Raw genomic sequence first — 13,429 nt, 5'->3', positions numbered from 1 at the left:
TGACCTATCGCCAGAGAGACATATAAACAAAATAATTGGAGAAGTATTGAACTTATTGAGGAACATAAGAGTGGCGTTCGTATATCTAGATGAAGAAATGATGAAGAAAATAATTACTGCAATGATAAGACCGAGGCTTGAATATGCAACAATACAGTGGGCTCCGAACTTAAAGAAACACATAAGGAAACTAGAGAAAGTACAGAGGGCTGCAACGAAAATGGTGCCTGACTTAAGAGATTTGACTTATGAAGACAGACTGAAAAGAATGCAACTTCCAACCCTGGAAAACAGAAGAGAAAGGGAGACCTGATAGCAATATACAGAGTGATGATTGGCATGGAAAAATGGATAGGGAAGATCTGTGTATGTGGAATGGAAGAATGTCGAGAGGGCATGGGAAAAAACTAAAAATGGCCACTTATAGGAGAGATGTGAAAAAATATAGCTTCCCTCATAGAAGGGTGGAAGCATGGAATAGTTTAGACGTGGAAGTGGTCAACGCAAGGAATATTCATGATTTTAAGAAAAAGCTGGACATTAATAGATATGGAGACGGGACAACACGAGCATAGCTCTTTTCCCGTATGTTACAATTAGGTAAATACAATTAGGTAAATACACACACACACACACACACACACACACATTTGCTTACCTTGGAACAAAGAAGAGAAAGAGGAGATTTAATACAGGTTTATAAACTGTTGAACGGACTGGATGAAGTGGATAATGAGCAAATGATGTTGAGAGAGGAAAACTTAAATAGAACTACAAGATCGCATAGTAAAAAGATAGCCAAGGGAATATGCTTGAAGGATGTGAAGAAATATAGTTTCCCACAAAGATGTGTGGAGGTGTGGAATGGTTTGAGTGAGGAGGTGGTGTCAGCGAGGAGTGTGCATAGTTTTAAAGGAAAGTTGGATGTGTGTAGATATGGAGACGGGGCCACATGAGTATGATACCCAGGCCCTGTAAAATTACAACTAGGTGAATACAACTAGGTGAATACACACACACACACACACACACACACACACACACACACACACACACACACACACACATTATGTGTAAAATATGTGAAGAAGTGATCAAAAGCAAGTGGTGTGAGTTCCTGGAAAACAAAGAAATACTAAGTGAGAAACAGTTTGGCTTTAGAAAAGGGAAATTGTGTGTATCAAATTTACTATGTTTCTACTCGAGTGGTCAATATTTTACAAGAGAGGGATGGATGGGTTGATTGTGTATACCTAGACTTAAAAAAAAGCATTTGATAAAGTACCACATAACAGATTGATGTGGAAGTTAAGTAGTATCGGAGGAATAAGGGGAAATCTGATGGAGTGGATGAGAAATTATTTGATAGGTAGAAAAATGAGGACAGTAGTGAAGGGAGTGAAGTCAGAGTGGAGGAAGGTAACCAGTGGAGTTCCCCAAGGTTCGGTGCTTGGTCCCATCATGTTCCTGATCTATATAAATGACATGCCAGAGGGAGTGAGAAGTTATATGAATATGTTTGCAAATGATGCAAAGATTATGAGGAGAGTGAGGAATATGCATGACTGTAATATACTGCAGAAGGACTTGGACAAAATATATGAATGGAGCAGGACGTGGCAAAAGGAATTCAATACCAACAAAAGCTGTGTAATGAGAATGGGTAGAAGTAAATATAGACCATATAAAGACTACCAGCTGGGGGGAAGACTGTAATTGAAGTCAGTGAAGAAAAAGACTTGGGAGTGACTGTGCAGAGTAATCTGTCTCCAGAAAAGCACATTAATAGAATATTTGGAAGAATGTACAGCATGCTCCAAAGTATAGGATGGGCATTTAATTACCCGGACGGGAACATGATAAAGAAGATATTGACCACCCTGATTAGGCCACAGTTGGAATATGCATCAGTAATTTGGTCACCATACATCAAGAAACATGTCAAGAAGCTGGAAAGAGTGCAGAGGTTAGCAACAAGAATGATACCAGACTTTAAGGAGGTACTGTATGAGGAGAGGTTAAATAGGCTGGAATTAAGCATGTTGGAAGAAAGAAGAGTCAGAGGGAATATGATAACAATGTTCAAAATAGTACATGGAGTGGACATATTGGATAGGGAGAACCTGATCACGATGGCATCCAGTAATTACCTAAGAGGACACCCAAAGAAAATACTGAAAGATTCCTGCACGAGCGACATCAAGAAGTATAGCTTCCCGTATAGGAGCATTGATGCATGGAACAAACTGAGCGTGGATGTGGTGTGTGCGGCGAGTGTCAGTCAAATGAAAGAAAAATTGGACAAGTGTGGGCAAAGAGACAGGACATAGAGAGCTACGGCTCAGGCCCTGTAATCACAAATAGGTAAATACACACCACAAAATTTGATATATAAAAAAATAGATGGCAAAGAATTTTTCACAAAAAAATATACTTAAATCCAAGATTAAGTTGTACACTGTCTGTTTATGGACGTAGTTTTATGAAAATATAAAACAATAATTCAAATCGAAATGTGCAAAGGTTGTTTCCATCTCAGATTAGGGTAAAATCACTATTACATTCAAAATAATTATACAAAAATTGCTTTTGATTTATCAAAACATCATCTAGTTAACACATTGCCTTTTTCTCCATAATATTTTGTATGATATATAGAATCTAATTAACCTAAGCTATCTATCTATTTAGCCATAACAATCAAATTACTATCTAAAATACAGTGTACACTAAACATTTACATGTAATATACAGTCAATCATTTCATGTGGCAACCAATATTCAAAACTGAGATTGCAGTATAAAACAATATAAAATACAAATGCAACAATTATAAAAAAGAAAAGAAAAATTACATGAAATACCCAAAACAAAACACTCCATACAATAGAAAGCAGGAGAGCATCTTTTGTAAAAAATAACTTGTGGAATGCAGTGTATGAAAAAAAAACTATGAGTTCTTTATGAGATTCATCAGTATTTACAGGGAGATTCTCAACTTCCCAAAATGGGAAAGAAAAAAAAAAAAAAAAAAAAAAAAAAGAAAAAATCTTAGCTTAAAAATGCTTCTGAAGCTTAAGCAATTAAAGTAAAAAAAAAAAAAAAAAAAAAAAAAAAAAAATTAGGGAATGCCAAATAACCTACAAAACACAATATGATGTGAGGGTGACTGAATGAGACTGAGTGAAGTATGACAACATTATGAAGTGGGATACAAGATGCCACCAGATAAGCCAAGCAAGACAAAGAATGAGATCTTGAGGAAAAGACTTGCAGAGTAAAGAAACTAAAAATCTTTAAAATGTTTTAAGAATAACTACAAATCAGAAAGAACATGAGCCTATGTCTAATTATCAATAGCTTGCATAGGCCTAATAGTGTAAAACTGACAACTGTGAGAACCACAAGTGTTGCTCCCCTAAAAAAAGTGCTGCCCGTGGTGGACAGTCCCTTCTGTCCCCCTTTAGTTACGTCACCGGCCCCACAGGCCTTATACTTCCCGGAGGCTAGAAGTTCCTCACGCCTGATGTAAACGGTAAAAATGTCACATAACTATATTCATAAAATCTATTTAGCTGCCTATTGTATCTAAAATTAAAGGATGTGGCACATTTCCATTGAATACTTTTCCTGGCATGCTATACTGAATGATATGGTGAACGTGGCAAAATGATATCCAACCTCATGTTCATTGATGCAGTGGAAAAGACACAGTGGCTGCCTAAGTAATATCTTACTTAACCCACCATGATGATGCCACTACAATGGTAGGAAGCTCCACAACCCTTAGGAAGCAAAGAAAACAAATATCTTGTCAAACGTAGGAAGACTAAAGGAGGTAATAGTGGAAGTAAGAGATATTTCTCTAACTACTGAATTTAGGTGATCTGCAAGTAATACCATATGTATTTTCTGCCTCATTACAACTAATTACAAAAAATGTCAATCATTCCAAATAGCTACAGGATATTTGTGATGTTCCTAAAATATATAAACTTTTGTCAATGCAGCAATGTACTAACTCATACGTGGTATGTCACAAACAACAGGTTGCCTAAGCAATGTACTCGTATTTCTTACTGAAGGCAGACAGCTGCTTAAATCACAATTACTATACTAATGCTAAAATTTACTTCCTTGTAAAATAATGTAAAAATCAGTATCCTTACCATACCATAGTGTAATACACCATCAGTTGACTAAACAGTAGTCTCTTGATGGACAGTGGCAGTTTGTTTGCTTGGTGAAAGTGGAACAGCTGCCTCGTCATCCAGACTGTGAACACTACGCAGACTCCCAGCATAACCATTAATTACAGATACATTAATTGGGGCGGTGCGGTAATGGCTGTTTGGGAGCAATGTCGGGAAGATTGTTACTATGAGATATATAATGAGACACACCCAACTAGATATTATCTTGATCCACACAGCTGACCATGAGCGCCCAAATGTCATGAGATTTGCTGTGAAGGGAGTGTACCAGTTGGTGAGGCTCACCATCAGGTACAGTGTGGCCAGGCCCAGCATTATATGGAAGAGTGGATAGCTGTAGGTCACACCACTGGCTTCATTACGTGCTACTTTCTGTCCTCCAATATCTTCAACGTTGTGCCTTTGTACACTCTGTTGGGATGGACAACTTGGAAACTCAATGGCTTTGCAGTTTTCAGGGGATGCTGTGCCTACAACACTGTACATGACTGTCATGAACGTAATAAGCAGAGTGATGTAAGGGAGAATGTCATCAACCATCTTGTCTTCTACTTTTGGTCCACAATAGAATTTCTCATGTGGTAATAATGGTCTTGTGTGAACATCATGCCCTGGTCCAATCCAAACATCTGTCTGCTCTCGATGCTCACGAGGAGCACTACCAATGGCACTCCAGGTGAGGTAAATGACATACACACACACAAGGGATGAGTGAAGAAGTCGTAACCGAATGTCTTTTGGACCTAAAATTAAAATGAGACACAAAATGTTACATAATGCAATGAATTTCAAACTGCATAAGTTTTCTCAGTGACAAGATATGTATCACTTCAATCAAGAAAAGCAATTATCAAGTGTGCTTTATTAAAAACAGCATCACACCATTTCTTAATCATCAAAGCTGTGGCTCTTCAGAAGCAACTGGGTGACTGGGTGTGGAAGACAGTGGTGCTGAAATGGTGAGAGATTGAGATGCATATGTAACGGTGGTGACAAGAGGCTGAAGGTTGCCACATGATGTGCTCTGTGCCTTCACAGAATCTATTTTTTATCTATAAGATACTTTGTAACTTAATTTCTTCAGCACAGTGATGAAGGTGATAGAGAGAACTAGTTCTAAAGTAGCAAATCAACTGAAGGGAAAGGGATAGAGGTGGAAAAATTAGAACATCTGCCACAACTTTTTGATTTTTGCTTATTTCCTCATAACACTTTGTCACAATTATCTTTGATTTTTGTGTGATGCTTCCCTCAATGTTGTCTCACAAAGAGCTTCTACAACAATTTATGTTAAGCACAAACTAAAACAAATTCTTCATACCTTTCTTTACTATGGCCACAACTGAAACTGCAACACATGAGGCAGCATTGATACCTATAAACCAAAGGTTCAGGCGACAACGCAACTCAGGTACAAAGAACTTCACAAGAAGGAAGACGCCACAGGCACAGATGAGGTACATCAGAATTGATACTGATACTGCTACTGCTGCAAAATAATAAATAAATGGTAGAATACATCTAACAATTAGAGAGGACAGAAGAATTAAGACAAAGGCAAAGTGCAGGATGAAAGTAAAAATACTTGGTGGATTGAGAAAAATCTTTAAACATAGGACACTGGGTACATGTGGAAAGAAAAGATTGTATGAAGGACTAATGATACCCATAGTGCTGTATGGAGCATCAGAGAAAAATCTTTAAATGTAATGGAAACAAAGTGGTTGAGTAGTGTGTGTGAAGCAACATGAAATAAGAAATGAGGAGGTAAGAAGAAATAGTATTAAAAAAAAAAGTTTGCAGAATGGGAAGATCTGCATGTGTTAATATGTTCTGGGCATGTGGAAAGAGTCAGTCAGTCTTGTGTCTCATAATAGAGCACAATTGGTTATCTGTTTACATACAGGACATCACTCAGAGAAAGATGATCTTTGCTCTCTTGCTTTGTCCCTTTTTAGAACAAGGTTAGGTGTACAATGTTTGATAATCTCAAGAGAAGAATGGATGGATGATGATGGTAGATGTGGGGTTTAAAGTGCTAAGGAACTCCCCTTAGGTCAAAACATCTTTCCTGAAGTCATTACTCTCCACATTCACAAATACAGGTATACCTTGAGTGGTAGTAAGATTAAGCTTTCCAACATTCATAGAATTCTGTGTGATATTCATGTGGTTCTCAAATAAAATACAAAATTCTAGATAATAGACAGTCCCCTATGTTTTGGTTCAGCACAACATAAAGGGCATTAAGACACCTACCTCCATACCAGCAGCATGAAGACCCTCCATTGTGAACTCTTGCTGCCAGCTTGTCTGTCCAAGAGTGATAAAGGAACACCAGCAGGAACAGCTGAATCACAACGAAGAATGCTGCACCAGCCATGGCAGTGTACATCCAAACTGAAAATTATCACATTCATAAAAGAATAATGTAAATCATCTTATCTCTTCATACTATCCTTCGAATCCCTTCATGTTCTCCACCTAACCATACAATCCTTCTATATGATTCGGATATCATCTTCAATAATTAATCAGTCTTTCTTCTCCACTCTACATGCCTATACCACTGCATCACTCTATCCTGCTTCACCAACTAATGTGCCTCAACACCAGATGTTTTTTTTTCTTTTTTTTTTTCATTTCTTACTCATCCCACTGAAAGAGTTGAAGTTCACCCTGACTAAACAAAGTATGGCAGGTCAAGAGCATTGTCAAGTGTGTAGCTACTAATGTTTTCAGTCTTTTTACAATATGGAGGGAATTGTTCACATTTAGTTCTTTCTTACAGTTGAGACAATAAGCTAGCACATGTACAATGAGTTATTGAAGTGTCTGAGGAGCAACATGTAAAGAAAATGTTTTCACAAATTCAAAGGCAAAGAAAGAAGTTGATGTATGAAATTCCCAGACACACAGCAGCATGGAACAGAAAGGTAACATAATTTGCATACTGTACCACTGATGAACAGATGATTTGTGTCTGGAATGAAGAATGAACCAAAACAAAGGAAGATGAGAACAAGTGACTTGTAGAACCACATTCCATTATGGAGTCCAGCGCGACAGTCTCGGCTACTTTTCACACCTGAAATTTGATAAAGTGCTTCACTGTGTATATGAAATAAAAAATGAAATATAAAACCTCATTTGAATGCATTACTTAAATCATTCATACCAATCAGGGAATCTTGTCAAACAAACAAGTTAGCTAAACTGGATATTCATTAATTCTGAAGAAAAGTGTGTGCAGTATATGTGTATAAATGTCTCAGTTACAGGTCTTACAGCATACCAATTTGGTGTGTTGATGAATCCATAAGTTGTGTAAAGTGAAAGATGAAACTAATCTAATATTTGAAATGGTTATTATCCTAAACATTCTGACACATGAATGTTTTCAGAAAACTTTACAATATCTCAATTTTATCAATTCTTAATAGCAAAGCAAAATTTCCATTATTGCTTCACAGTCCAAAAGAATATATATAGCCTTGGAAGGAAAAGTACTTTTTATAGATTTCTGGCAAAAAAAAAAAAAAAAAAAAAAAAAAAAAAAACTGTTGTATCAAGATTTTTCTAAAACACTCTCATACTTTAATCCCACAGTAATGCCACAGTACTGATAAGTAATAGGATGCAATATTTTATAACAGTAATGTAGTGACAGGATAGTCACAGCTGAAAGGAAAAAAATCCATGAGCCCTGAGATCATCCAAGGTTAATTAGTAATTAGACATTTGCTCATCAACCAAAGATTACACCATATTAATCTGAAAGAGAGAGAGAGAAAGAGAGAGAGAGAGAGAGAGAGAGAGAGAGAGAGAGAGAGAGAGAGAGAGAGAGAGAGAGAGAGAGAGAGAGAGAGAGAGAGACAAAACACTCACCACATGTGATCAACATTAGCAGAAAATGGTAAGCAGTGATTGCAAATCCAAGCCTGTACACTGCTGTGTAGCCCAACGCTGCCTCACATTGCTCTCCTGCACCCAGCCATACACATACTTCATTCTCATCAGGAAACTGGAATAAGTATTCAGTTGATATCATAAATACACTAAAATTTTTTCTATGCAAACAATCTCAAGGTAACTTGGCAATACAAAAGCATGAAGGCAGAGTCTCAGCCATAAGACAGTTTGTCATTTCTAATTAACTCTGAAAATAAACATGGATACTAGACTTATATTCTACATTAGTCTTACCATTTCCATGATAGCTTCCTGCACATGCTCCGACATCATGAGGGCCATGACAGCTACACCAAAGAATAAAAACATTATATAAACAATTCTAGTTGATGTAGATTCATTTACACTTGGGCAAAAGCGGCAGCAACAACGACATGATGAGGTGCCACACAGACATCCAATCTGCAATGAAGATTGACAGTTGAAATCTAAAATACAAAATAAAATACTGCACAACTACAGTATTTTAATAACCACTAAGTATATATATGTCTTACAGCATATGTTGCTGTAACTATGCATTTTGGGATATGAATGTATTGTTGGGTTCATGTGGACCCACACTCATTTCATTTTTATATTTCCACTCTTTTTCATAGCAGTGGTATCGATTGAACAGCTGGCCCTCTTGAATCCATTTGTCTCTTGGTATTAAAGCTTTGAGGCTGCACTCCACCTTCCACATGCTAGTTTTGATGTATTAGTAAGCCGAGTGGGTCCAGGCAGACCGACAAATTCCATTCATGGGACTCTAATCATGGTACCCTTTACATAAAAAAATTATCATTACAGTGCATCTGTGTGCCATAATTCAGGCCATAGAAACTATAAACCAGGTTTAAATGATTCGTAGACTGTAAAACTTCTATAGAAAGGTCTTTTTTTTCTATCTTCATGTGATTAGTCTTTCTTGTTGTTGGCATTTTTATATAGATGTGCAGCAGAAGCAGAAAAAGTAGAAGACAATGTATTAGACTTATTTGATGATGTCACCACTAGTCTGTCTTTGTTATGAAAAGACAAACAAATATGGAGGCAGTCTTGATATCCCTGCCTCCCTCCCAGCTGAGTTGGATGAGGATGTGCTGAACGTCATAATTGGCAATGAAGTACACTGTGACCTCACAGAAAACAAAAACAAGACTTTGTAACAGAATGCACAGATACTTACATGTACTAAGTCTACCTGTGACTTTATACATATAATATACCCACATAACATACAGATAATTGGTCATATTCATTTAGTCTAGGGACATCATCTTTGGTGACTTCAAGGAATCTAACACACATTTTTCATGAACTTAAGCCATTCAAGAAAAGAGAATGTAAGTTTTCTATATTCATTTGAAAAGTTTTTTTTTTTTTATATACGTACTATGATTTTGAAGTGTCAAATATTATTTTTTAATTATAAAAATAAAAAAATGGACCAACTCTGACAAAAGCTATGTGATATCACTCATGAATACTTACATATTTACAATGATGTCTGTAGGACACTAAACAAGCATTTTTTGTACATATTTTATATGATTTTCTAGTGGGTCCAAGCGGACGCACATTTCCGTCTGCATCAGTCAAATTGAGCATCATGGTTCTAGTGTTAAGAGCATAACATTTTGTATGTGATATATACGAAATATTAGTATTTTAGCTACTTGTGAAATTGTCAAGTGAAAAAAAAAAAAATAAATAAATAAAAAACAATAATTTGTAGTACATAATTTGTTACAGATATTTTATATGGAATGCATTCATGAAGCCTAGTGAGAAAGTATGTGAATCTCAAGTGACCAATTTTCTTTCTTTTTAATTCATCTTACTATTCAGATTTCAAAACTTCATTATTTCTCTCCATTTGAAAAAAGGAAGAATGAACTAAAATAGCAATACAGCAGCAGTATGTGAAACAGTGAGTGAATATCTTGTGCTCCAAGATTTCATTCAGACTTTGGCACACATGAAATTCTGAGATAATGGAAGTATAATTTTGCTTGAGGATTTAAGTCTGTGAAGTAATAAATGTAAATTTGTGAACTGCTGCTTCAGTTAAGTACTAATGTAAATGTAATCTTGGCTGCAAATTACTGTATCACACTTGGAGACATGTGTTGTGCCTCCATATCCTTGTTTATCTAGTGTATGTCAGGATGCCAGGTTCTTGTCCTTCTGACCAGCTGTGCTAAGACTTGTTGTGCATTAATCTGGCCTTGTGTGCTCTGTGTGTGTGCTGCATTTATGATTTTGTGCTCGGCCTGGTGTGAGCATTGGTGCCAATAATGACTTATAAGTTACATTAACTGTGTCCTTTTCTCTAGTTAGGCTAATTTATATTTGTGCTGTGCATGTAGCTTTTACAAGTTCTTGCCTGGCAGTCCTCTTTTTTTTCTTTTTTTCTTAATGTTTTGGCCTATAGTGCCTGTAGGCATACCTGAAGAGTAAATGTGGAAAGTGCTGTTCAGTGTCTGTCCATTAGTGGCACAGGCAATTTTACTTAAAGTGGTACCCATATTAGGGCACATATCACCACCCAAGGGCATCTTTGGTGTAACCACCTAAAACCTGGGTGGGTATCATGGTGACATGTAGGTAACTTTAAACGACTCGACAAATGGCATAGCTTCAAAGTGGTACGGGGTGGGATTTGAACCTATGCATGGACATCTGCCTGATACCATGCTCACCACCTTATCAACTACACTAAGCTGATCCCTGTGAGTTGCTCCCACCTGCATTGGTGAGTGGTGTCCTGACTACTCCCCTTTGAGTTGCTGTCAGTCCAGTGGTGTAATTAGTGGGCACCACAATATATCATAGAAATGACTCCAAATGATGCAATCTACTAATTTGGACCATTTATAACAATGCTGTGTATTCTCTGAAATTACAAATGAACCAAAAATAATTTTGAAGTTATAAATGGCATGTAGTAGAGACAGTGTGGCAAGAGTGTACTACTCACAACACTGGCCTCAACTCCCCTTGCTATTATGGATATTACTGGAGAAAGCCATCAGTTTCACTCATATGAAACAGGAATGCACCACTGGAAAGTAGATATTTTTCTAAAAAACTTTTCTTCTATACACTTTCTTTCACAAATCACTCATTTACTATTAATGCTAATACATAAGTTTTAAGCAGAAACCAAAAAATCCCTGCATTAAGTTAGGTTAGGTTTAGTTAGAATACATCAATGGCTTTATATGTGTAAAACATCATAAAATTTGCATCTAAAAATCTCCTAAATCTTTGGAATTTTTCTGACGTCAAGAGTGCCCATCTTGTGTTTGTAGGCATCAAAATACAACCACAGATGCATTCTTTATTACTTAATGTCAGACTGATGCCTTTGTCTTTATTTATCCTATCAGGCTTACTCATTCTTGTGTAGCTAACACCTTTCATTGTCAATAGACTATTTTCCAATATTTGATTTCTTACCTTAATGATGGTCTTCTGTCCACAGCCATCATTCCTAGAGTTTCAACCAAACGATGTCAGTATCTTCAAACTGACTTCCGATCTTTCTAAGATTTCCGATTGGGGCAGAAAAAATCTAGTAGTTTTCAATGCCTCAAAAACTCAATACCTCCATCTATCAACTTGACACAACCTTCCCTTCTTCTTCAATGATACTCAACTGTCTCCCTCTTTCACAATGAATATCCTCGGTCTGTCCTTTGCTCACAATCTTAACTGGAAACTTCACCCATCTCATCTTTTGCTAAAACAGCTTCCATGAAGTTAGGTGTTCTGAGGCGTCTCTGCCAATTTTTCTCACCCCTCCAGCTGCTTACTCTGTACAAGGGCCTTCGCATGTTTGGGGGGGTTCCAGTCACACAGTTTTGCTTGATAAGGTAGAATCAAAAGCTCTTCGTCTCATCAACTCCCCTCCTCTGACTGTCTTCAGCCTCTTTCTCACCGCCGAAATGTTGCATCCCTTTCTATCTTTTATCGCTACTTTCATGCTAATTATACTACTGATCTTGCTAACTGCATGCCTCCCCTTCTCCTGCGGCCTCGTTGCACAAGGCTTTCTTCTTCCTTTCATCCCTATTCTGTCCAATTCTCTACAGCAAGAGTTAACCAGTACTCTCAGTCATTCATCCCTTTCACTGGTAAACTCTGGAACTCCCTCCCTGCATCTGTATTTCTGAATTCCTACAACTTGTCTTCTTTTAAGAGGGAGGTATCGAGGTATTTGCTCCCCTACTTTGGCTGACGGTTTTTGCACTTTTTACACTGTCTAGAGAGCCAGCACTCAAGTGCCTTTTTTTTTTATCTTTTTTTTTTTGCCCTTGGCTGGCCCTCTTCCCTATGTAAAAGAAGAAAAAAAAAAAAAAAAGTAATAGTAAGTTCTCACCCATACCACTGTATGCATCTCATAATCTTTTCTAATAGTTGAACCATTACAAACCTAAGTACATTACTACATTTGTTTATATATTACATGAAAGCACAATGAAATTTCATCTTGAAATTCAGAGGGTGACCAATTTTCAGTTACAGTACAAAATCAATAAAGAGAATTAATAAAATGTATGAAAACAAGGCCAAGGAAAGTTCCTCTGAATAGGTAGGCAGCCTGTGCCACAAAACTTCCATCAAGTCCCTGGAAATATTTGAAAAAAAAAAAAAATCATGTATGTCATCAGTATTTTCCTTACACCTTCACACCACTGGTATACTTACTTGTGCCCTGAAGCATGACTTGTCCTGAATGAGTTCTTGTCCTCCGTACATCACCGACATTGTGGATGAAATTGAAGAGGTTTCCAAAAAAAAACAAGTCCAAAATACCGGATGGAATTAATCACTTCCTGAGACACAGCATTTGTACTGGATGCGTCATCACACCACTAGGGCTTACTCTCTCACCAAACTATCCATTTATAAACTGCTCGAAGTAAAACGACTTCCACTGTTTCCTATCTGGATAAGAGTTAATCGCCAGTGATGACACAGACAGAGTGCAGACCAGCGGGCAACCCTCGGCAGTTGTCACTTGTCAGTGTGGCGGTACAGACTCCAGCCAGGGACAAAGCAACGATGAATTTTGGAAAATAGGATAAATTTACCAAAAGAAGAAGAAAAGAGAGAGAGAGGGAAAGACTAAAATATCCACTGAATAACAGGAAATGACAGCAACAAAACATAAATGAAAAAAAAAAACTATGTATTAGAAATTAGGGAATGATTCTACAGTATAGCTCGCAAGTGAAAGTGAAGGAACAGAC

The 13,429-nt window shown here is 37.1% G+C and overlaps 1 protein-coding gene across 2 annotated transcripts; it reads right to left on the bottom strand.

The window, feature by feature from the left end:
• Positions 1-2,313: 2,313 nt before the first annotated feature.
• Positions 2,314-13,250, bottom strand: LOC123518358 (serine incorporator 1-like). 2 transcript variants are annotated; one of them, XM_045279138.1, is made up of 7 exons: positions 12,885-13,250; positions 8,421-8,473; positions 8,103-8,238; positions 7,174-7,302; positions 6,474-6,614; positions 5,536-5,703; positions 2,314-4,957 (listed from the first exon to the last, which is right to left on the bottom strand). In XM_045279138.1, exons 1-7 carry the CDS (start codon positions 12,898-12,900, stop codon positions 4,200-4,202), a joined length of 1,401 nt encoding a protein of 466 aa, XP_045135073.1. In that variant the 5' UTR covers positions 12,901-13,250; the 3' UTR covers positions 2,314-4,199. The 2 variants fall into 2 exon arrangements, with proteins under 2 accessions (XP_045135073.1, XP_045135072.1); XM_045279137.1 differs by having other exon boundaries at positions 8,421-8,588; positions 12,885-13,247.
• Positions 13,251-13,429: the final 179 nt, after the last annotated feature.

The sequence above is a fragment of the Portunus trituberculatus genome, chromosome 43 (assembly GCF_017591435.1).
Source record: "Portunus trituberculatus isolate SZX2019 chromosome 43, ASM1759143v1, whole genome shotgun sequence".
NCBI lineage: Eukaryota > Metazoa > Arthropoda > Malacostraca > Decapoda > Portunidae > Portunus > Portunus trituberculatus.
This window is presented reverse-complemented; position numbering and strand designations above follow the sequence as displayed.

Bases quoted from the DNA above. Each gene is read 5' to 3' on its own strand.
- LOC123518358 (XM_045279137.1), bottom strand. From the start codon at position 12,944: ATGTCGGTGATGTACGGAGGACAAGAACTCATTCAGGACAAGTCATGC. The intron at 8,239-8,420 runs GTAAGACTAATG...TACTTATTCCAG, and splicing joins AGGAAGCTATCATGGAAATG to TTTCCTGATGAGAATGAAGT. The intron at 4,958-5,535 runs GTATGAAGAATT...TTTTAATTTTAG, and splicing joins TGTGGCCATAGTAAAGAAAG to GTCCAAAAGACATTCGGTTA.